The 9,021-nt window shown below is 37.9% G+C and overlaps 1 protein-coding gene across 1 annotated transcript in view; it reads left to right on the top strand.

Moving 5' to 3' along the window:
* The window catches only part of CDC42BPA (CDC42 binding protein kinase alpha (DMPK-like)), a 119,718-nt gene that overhangs the window by 52,303 nt on the left and 58,394 nt on the right, over positions 1-9,021 (top strand). The window contains exons 11-13 of the mRNA XM_010193375.1: positions 3,101-3,234; positions 4,855-5,097; positions 5,363-5,473. Of these exons, the coding sequence (XP_010191677.1) occupies positions 3,101-3,234; positions 4,855-5,097; positions 5,363-5,473 (488 nt within the window). The remainder of the gene's footprint in view (positions 1-3,100; positions 3,235-4,854; positions 5,098-5,362; positions 5,474-9,021) is intronic.

The following is a 9,021-nucleotide window of genomic DNA, read 5'->3' as shown; positions in this document are numbered from 1 at the left end:
GGAATGCCAGCAGTGACATCCACAGAAATAATAACTTGAACTTCACTTCCAGACATTTTAGGTATGTTTAGACTCTGCTGCTATGTTGTGGGGCAGAAGCGTGCTACGTATGAACTGCAGACTGTAGCACATAGATTATATTCTCTTAAAATTGTCTAGTCTGAAAAAAGTCTGTTACATACAGTTGGACTGCTGCTGTGGTGTGATGCAGCAGTTTTGTAATGTACCATAAGCATTATTTTAGGATGTGAACGTGGCTTAACCAGCTCAGGGAGGATCACTCTGATTTGAGTGATGCCGTGTTGGCGCTGTGTCAGGACAAAGGTTTTTGTGAAGTTTCTCTCCAGCCAAATGTCCCTCCGCTTGCTGCTGTAATGAGGAAAAAGACAACACAATTGGAAACCTCTGTTCTGCAGCAGCCTTCAGCTCAGTTTTTGGCTCTTTGAGACCACTGAAAAGCAGGATCTAGAAGAGCAGCTTTTGAATGGGACCAGCCTGTCGTGGATGGAGTGAGATACACCATTACGATTTAGCAACAATTTAAGATTTATTGAAAACTCAAGGAGATTTTAGCAATACTTAATCGATAACCGATTTCTATACCTATATCAGACATTGGAGTGATCTCCCAGAGGAAGTGGTAAATTGGTCAGTTTTAAGGTCAGCTTGGCAGGATGCTGACTCATTTAAACTATATTCTTACCTCGACAGGTTGGACTGGATGATCCTTGTGGCCCCTTCCAGCCTTGTGTTCTATGATTCTGTGATCTAATAAAATTCAGAAAAGTAAATTAGAATACAACAGTAACTTGATTATAGATCGCAGAATGACAAGATTGAAGTTAACTTACATTAAGATATCCTATACATATATATACACACACACACACGTGTGTGTGTGTGTATTTACACAAAGCGTGCAAATAAACAAAAAAATACTTGGTACCAAAAGTATAGATTCCCACTCTTGTATAAGCAGATGCATATAAGTGAAAGGAAAATGCATATAACTAGAATGATGAATAAAGAAGCTAGCTTATAGGTAAAATTTCCCTCTTCTTGAATTTTTAGAGCAAATACTCACAATACATCGGCATTTCTCAATGGATGATAATTGAGTATTGAGGAGGGCTGGCTTTGCCCTGGACTTTTGTTGGCTCTGCCAGCAGTCGACCTTGAGGAGCTGGTGCCTGAGGAGTGTATCACATTGGGGGTAACAGTGGCCACAGCCCGCTGCAATCCAGGAAAGCTCAAAGGGTGTCCCTTTTGGGTTGCATATTTATAGGATCCTGAAGTAGTTGACTTTTGTCAGAACGACTGTGGCCACAATTCTTGTCAGGTGATCTTGGCAGCTTTCAGAGTGGGCTTGTAATCAGGACAGGAGGGATCTCAGCTGTGTTTCCCAAGCAGCAGGAGTTTCAGGAGCAGTCAGAGAGTGCCTGACCATCTCATCTCTTGGGCAACTAAATGTAAAAACATCCTACAGTGAGTGTTTGCATGTATTAGCTCTGAAATGTTAGCAACAACTGGGGTGATGAGGTGGAAAGTTACCATTGACTACATGTTTGTCACAACCAGCTTTTGGTTATATTCTTTAGCCAGTTTTACTGCCTCTTGTGGGGCTGTAAGAGTAAACACCTGCTTAAAAAGGTAATAAAAAATGGATGTGAAATTGTGTCAAATTCGGGAGTGTCACCGGGGGAAACTTAGAAAAATACATTTTTCTTGTCTATCTAGTTTTCCAGGAAATTACAAGCTAGCATATGCTTTCAATTTTTGAGGTCAAAGTTATAATTTTTGTTCGCTATGTTACATAGGAGAAAACTTTGAGGAATCTTTCATATTGCCAAATATGTAAAGGGCAGCAATGGAAGAAGAAAACAGAGCTGTGGAACAAAGTAGTTCATGCACGTAAGAGAGATTTATCTTGGCTCAGCAGAGCCATATATAAACTTTCTTTTTGCTGGTGACTTCAGAGTAGACTACATAAGAGAGGCAGTCAGTAATTTCTGGCTTTCTCTTATTTAAATGCATTCTTTTAAATTTTTAAACAAGAGTCAATGAATTAATAGTGAATATTTGTCTGTGTATAAGCTAATGGTATTCGTTTGCTTATAAAATTCTCGTGTTTCAAAAATTGCAGCTTTGAAAAATGTGTTTTTATGTTTGATTTCTCCAAGAGCCAATCTCTTAAGATTGCATTTATGAAAATGTAGCAAAAGGCTCTTACTAAGTGTGTAGATAGGTTCCTGTTCTGTGGGCAAATACATATTGTCTGAAGGCCTGCCACAACTGAAACTAAAGGCAAAATGATTTCTTGGAACTTGGAATTAACCTATCTTCATATATAGCTTGCTTTAAATTTGTGTTTTTAAGTGAAGAACTAGGAGGGAAGAAAACCACCCACTAGCTAGAAATTTTCAGTTATCATTTTTTATGGATTTCAACTTTTCATGTTGTAGCACTTGAGTGTGTTGATATGACATTATTTAGCTGTGGCTTAGAAATGCACTTTCATGGTGTAACTGACAGTTGGTAAGACACTGGCTGTAATAGTTTTCCTGTATTGATAGTAGTAATAAAGCAGATCATGAACACAAGTGGTTTTCACACTAGAAATAAGTAAAACCATATGAAGTGAATTTAAAGTGTATCAACAGGAGAATGCTTGCCAGCTCTTGAGTGACCTCTTACTTTTACTGTTTCTTTCTGGGGGAATTTGGGGGAAGGAGGGAGACTGTTTGTAATTACAGTGTAATAAAAGATGCTTTATATATTACATCACAGTAACTATATAGGTCATGTTAAAGGATACATTACAGAATGAGTACATTATTATTATAATATGAAAAGACAAGTTGTTATCATTTTCTATGTTGTTTTGCAGCAAGCTGTGACCTTTTACTCTGTTGTGTTAAAAGCAGATAATGGCAGTTGAAACAACCTACTCCCTTTTCTAAGCCAGATAAGAATTGCTTTATTTTGTGATTAAATGGAAACCAGAACAAATACTGAAGGGGCTTCAAGCACTTAGACTGTGCTATTCTGGAATAATGATTTTTTTCCATATCATACTTAGAAATCTGCTGCTTTTTTCTAGATTCTGGCCAGCTAGAACAGCAACTTGAGGAGGCCAGCACTGCAAGGAGGGAGTTGGATGATGCTTCCAGACAAATAAAGGCTTTTGAGAAACAGGTCAGAACGTTGAAGCAAGAGAGGGAAGATCTTAATAAGGTAAAAATATTTTGTCAGCAACTCTTCTAAACCCTAAAGACTAATTTTTTTTGTTCATTTTGCTTGAAATAACTTTCATGTGTAAAATTAATGAGCAGACAACAAATGTGTAGCATGACCTACTTTGCTTTCTGCTTCTTTTCTGAAGACAAGGACGTTATTTAACATGTTATATGGGTGGTCCTAGGTGACTGCTTGTAAGTAGTGAACAACTCCATGATCCAAATTGTATTGGGGCTGCAAAGGTTTTATAGCTTCAGATTAAGTTGATGATGAGAGTGTTTAGAAGAAGAACTGTTCCGAACAACTAATTAAATCTCAAGGATGGATGAGACTGGAGGGAAAAAAGTTAAAAATATGGTATTAGAGCTGTGTCACAAAAATGTTTCCAGAAGAGAGATGTGAAAAATTGCCCAAATATGAAGATTGAAAAGTAATTTGAAATAACTACAGTTGAAGAATACTGGGGTTTATTTCTTCTTCTCTATCTCCCCGATTCCTTGTGTTCTTATTTATAACATAGTGTCTTTCATGGCTCCCATTTGTATTCCTGGTTAAATCAAGTTGAAAATGTAATCAGGTGTGAAATACATTAGCCTGTTCCTCATCATGATTATATTGACCCAGTATTTTAGAGTCCACACTCAATGTCAGTGTGCCAGCTGTATTTAAAACTGTCTCTTTAAGACCCTCAAGGCTCTTAAAACCTTGAAAGCTGCCAGTTTGTGCAGGAAAGCCCCTCTCTCTTCTAGAACAACTTGTGATTAGGACCTCTTTTTAACAACCTTAGAAAATGCTTTAAAATTTGTATAGATGCCAGCAGTGCCAAATATTAATTTTTCGTGCCACTCTTCTTTTCATCCTCAGACTCGCTTTTCCTTGCTTCTTTGTTCTGCTCCAGTTTGGCTGAACGTCATTAAACCATTTAAACTGTTGCTCGTAGTGTAGTAGCACAGATCTAGGACACAGCAATCTTTGTGAAGGTATTGTGCTGTAGAGTTATCACAGCACCAGCAGTGTTACTTAATGGGGGTTCTTTTAAAAATGTAATTATCATATATTGCTGTTAATCGCTACAGTGTTTTATTGTCTGAAACTTTCTGTAATATTTGATATTATGGTACAGTGTGTGGAAATCCTATTTACCATTGCAGGTCAGTTTTCACAAGCTTTCTTAGAAAAGAAATTTTCATAAGCAGAGTTTTCCATTCAGTTAATGAAAAACTTTTAAAAAATCATTTAGCAGTTGAGATAAATACTACTGTTTTTATTAATTTAAGTAGGTCTTGTGAAAATGTGCTAATGACATTTTTAATTAAACAAGCAAAGTATTTTTACATTTTAATGCAAGTGCTTGAAAGCCTTTGTGTTGAAACTGTAAAAATGGAGTAAATTCCGACTTGGTTTATGTTTCTGCAGTTTTACTAACTTTAGGAGTGTAAAACCTGGCCTCTTTCCTTATTTAGAGAAGCATACAATCTGTATCGTGGATGCATTCATGAAAAGAAATGAATATGTAGTTTCTATTCACTCTGGAAAAGGCGTTAGATGCACATCCAAAGACAGAATTGGCCTTGCAGATTTCTAGTTTTATTACTTAATTCTTTTTTTAAACTGTAGGAACTGGCAGAGTCTAGTGACAGATTAAAATCCCAAGCCAAAGAGCTGAAAGATGCACACAGCCAGCGGAAATTGGCAATGCAGGAGTTCTCAGAGATGAACGAGCGGCTGACAGACTTGCACTCTCAAAAACAAAAGCTTGCCCGCCAGCTCCGAGATAAGGAGGAAGAAATGGAAGTGGTGATGCAAAAAGTAGAAAGTTTAAGGCAAGAGTTACGCAGAACAGAGAGACTTAAAAAAGAAGTAAGTGGTGAGAAGACTGTTTAGAATCTATCAAATAGTAGTTATATGTAAGGTTTTTTGACAAAGTAATATTTTTATGTAATCTGTAAATCTTTAACTCTTTGATTGTCCTTTCAAGCAGTACCAATTTTGTTTTCTAAGAATTTGAAGTGTCCAGTTTAGTGCTGAAGATTTATCTCTTATATTGAAAACCATCAATGGATTTTGGAAAGAAAAAAAAAAAAGGTAACAATCCTACCTTTTCAAAACATATGTACTTTTGTAGCTGGAAGTCCAAGCTGAAGCTGCAGCTGCTGAGGCATCCAAAGACAGGAAATTGCGAGAGAGGAGTGAACAGTACTCTAAACAGTTGGAAAGCGAAGTAGAAGGGCTAAAGGTTAGTCTGTTTTGATATTAACACCTGAAAACTCAACAGTCAACTAGGAATTGGATCTGTTTGATTGCTTTCAGATGTAGGACAAAAGGTTATTGTCAGTTTGTCACTTCAGTTGATGCTGAATATTAATGCATGTATATATCACATTATAGTCCAGAAAAATGAGTGTTTGCCTGATGCAGCTTTCAGACCAGTGTGTTCCCTGCTTACTGAAGTATTCATTAGTATTTGATGATTTCTTACCAAATCGCTTCTGTTACTACTTTGCTTAACTTTACCTGTTAAAAACGAGTTTTTAAAATACTAGTTGAGTTGGTTGAGTATTTGAAGGCAAACCTGCAGCCTATCCAGGTTTCTGTATAGGTGTTTTCTGTACTGTGGTGTTTCTCAGGGTGTAAGTCAAAAGAAAGACTCTTGACTCCATAATAGATGTCAACTGCTGTAAAGGAAATGTATTCTACCTCTCAGCCAGAAGTTGAGACATTTTTGCACAGGAGCAGCATTGAGCATGAAAACCTTGTTTACATTGATGAGATTTGCTCACACATTTATGTGTTTTTAGGAGCAGAATTTAAGTAAGCTGAGAATGTTAACTATTATTTTATTCTGTGATTTAGCATTTTATACAGTGCTTTGAAGAAACGAGACTTTCTCAAAAATTGGATGAGAAGGTTTCTTCATTTCCACATCAGGATTGCTGTTCGTTTACAACAGAATCCTGATCCCAGTATTTTGTCAAAATCTCAGATTAGGCCTATTGTGGTCTTAATTTACATGAATAACAGGGAGTTTTTTATTAGAATTCTGTGGAACATTTGTCAACGTGATGTCACTGCACAGAAAATTTGCAAAGATTCTTTTTTTTTGGCCTTCCAAAAAATTTTTAAAATTAAAATCAGGCAATCCATTCAGTATGAAATCTGGATTTATATCTGAAAATTAAAATGTGTTTCTTCTGCTTTCATATATCTTCACCATCAGCAAAGAGTTTGTAGGGCAGTTTAATAGGCAAGAGGAACTTATTGGAGACCTATTGAGAATAAATTATATGCTCATTTATAACAACAGGGCAAGTTTATCAGAAGAGGAAAGGGATCTCATAGCTTTCTTAATAACATTTCACAATACAGTAAGCACACTTTGTATCATGTGTGGTTGTTGTGATGCTGCATTATCCATTCGGTAAAAGCTTCGCATAGCTCCTTAGTTAAGTTCAGGAGGCTATCATAGAGAAAAGGTCAATATTTAAAGAAAATGAATGTTCCTCCAAATGAGGAGAACAGAAAAGCCTATAAATAATGGCAGGTTAGGTGTATAAGGGATGTTGAGGACTAAATAAAGAGAATTTACCAAGCGCTTTGCAGAGGATGCTCAGAGTGACTGTGGGAAGTTCCTCACATCAAAAGCAGAAATCCACCTTAAGAAGCTCATGGGGCTGCTTGTTGGTAGGGATGAAGGAGGTAATCCCCAAGTTGATAGGGCTGTGGCAGAAATGCTCAAAGCATTTTGGTGTGTCAGACTTTACTGCTGAAGCAGGGGAGATTGCCACACAGAGCACATTCCTTGCAGCAGGTTGGTCCCATGAGCTGGGTCAGTCTGAGAATGATGCACAGGAAGCACTGGAGCTGGCAGGCGAGTCAGATGTGAAGTCACCCCAAGCCCTGCCCTCGCCAAGGGGGTTCTGAAGGAGCTGGGATGAGAAGGGGGAACTGCTGGACAAGACATGCACCCTCTTATTACAGACAGCCCACTGTGCCACTGTGACTCATCCAGAAGATCCTGGGAACAGCAGAGGAGTGGATACGACTTCCTTAGGAAAGGGGTTGAGGCTGTAGTAAAGAATAAAGTCAGTGAGCTCATGCATGAAGTGGAGCTCATTGGGAAGAGGGCAGTGTGCCTTCTGTCCAGCCAAGTCCTGTAACACTGACCTGCTGGGGTGCTGCGAAGGTGTCAGTAAGTGTGTGGGCAAAGGAGAGCCGGTGAATGTCACACATTTGGATTTTCAAAAAAGTCAAGCCTCAGTATGAGTCAGCAGTGTGCCCTGGCAGCCAAGAGGGCAAACTGCATCCTGGGGTGCATTAAACGTGATGACTATCTATGTGCCAGGAGATGCATTATGTCTCAGTTGCACCATTTGTCCACTTGACACAGCCATGTATGAAAGCATCTATTTGGATGTCACTCTTAAATTTGGGCAGGAAGAACCTGAGGGAAATTATGTTTAAGGTTTACAAAATCACAAAGGTAGTGGATAAGGTGATTGAAAATGGCTGCTTACCAAAAACCCCACAGTACTATGACTGAGAGGCGCTAATGAACCAAACAGGATGTGCATTTAATACTGTACTCCTTTGCACGATGGGGAGTGAAGTCCTGTAACTTGTGCCACAGGAATTTGTGGTTGTGACAGTATCAGCAGGTTGATAAAAGGATTAGCCAGACTGATGAACATCAGGTCCCCTGACTGTGCAGAAAGGTACTCTTTTAATACCTTTAGTCTAGCAGTTGTTGTATTCCAACGGCAGTGGACCTAATAAAAAAGTTAGTCCTGGGTGCTGTCCCCAGATACCCACTGTTTTAGAGCAGATACTGGTCTGACCCAGTCAAGCATCTCTCAACCTTGTTCTTCACAGAGAAGCTGAAAAGAAACCAATTACCATTTGTAATCAATTTCTGATCAGGCTTCCATTAACGTTGTAAAATAGAGCTCTATGTAACAATGGAAAAGGAGGACTTCATTTTCATCAGAAAAGTATTGTAATGCATACAAATGCCTTTCTGTTCTTGACCAGTAGGTAGCCATATTTATTGTTGGTTTAAGGCTTTTCATAGGTGTGCTAGAAGATCTTACACTTGCTGTTTACTTCAGTAAACTTAGTTTACTAAAAAAATAAAGCCTTAGATGCACACTTAGGTAGCATATTGAAAATGAAATTCTCAACTTTTTCCTTCCTACCTGAGCAACAGCAAATTGTTAAATTGAGAAGAATAATGTAGCGATCCACATAAATGATACTTAATAGGATAGTAATAAGGAAAATTGTGCCTTTCTTAACATGTTGCATTTGGCAATTATTTATACCATAAAAGTCTGTCCTGTTAGCGTCACAATCCTAAGTAAGGTTCTTCATATTCTTAACCAAGGTAAATTATTATTACCATCTGTGAAGGGCAAGATACAAGTCTTGAAGCAATACAAAATAACACTTGTAACAAAAGGGTAATCTCATTAAAGGCAAGCCAGAAGTCTTCTGAGATTTTTTTAATGGTATGTTCATTAGCGTTACATTACTTAAATAGTAAGTTTTCCCATGCCTCCTGCTCTCTTATTGCAGCATTATTTAAATGCAAAACTTCATGTCTGTTACTGTTGCAATTATGGTATCCATAGTACACAATATACATGTCAATGCATTTAGTAATGTTTAAAACACTGCTGTCAGTTTGTACTATTCAGCTTCATAATTGCCTAACGAAAGAACTACTTTGTGGAGGCTTTTTGTTTGGGTTTTTGTGTGTGCCTATGCGTGTGTGCATGAGAGGGAAAG

Source organism: Mesitornis unicolor, unplaced genomic scaffold, assembly GCF_000695765.1.
Source record: "Mesitornis unicolor isolate BGI_N332 unplaced genomic scaffold, ASM69576v1 scaffold5971, whole genome shotgun sequence".
Lineage (NCBI taxonomy): Eukaryota > Metazoa > Chordata > Aves > Mesitornithiformes > Mesitornithidae > Mesitornis > Mesitornis unicolor.
Note: the sequence above shows the minus strand (reverse complement) of the source record. Positions and strands in the feature narration are given on the sequence as shown.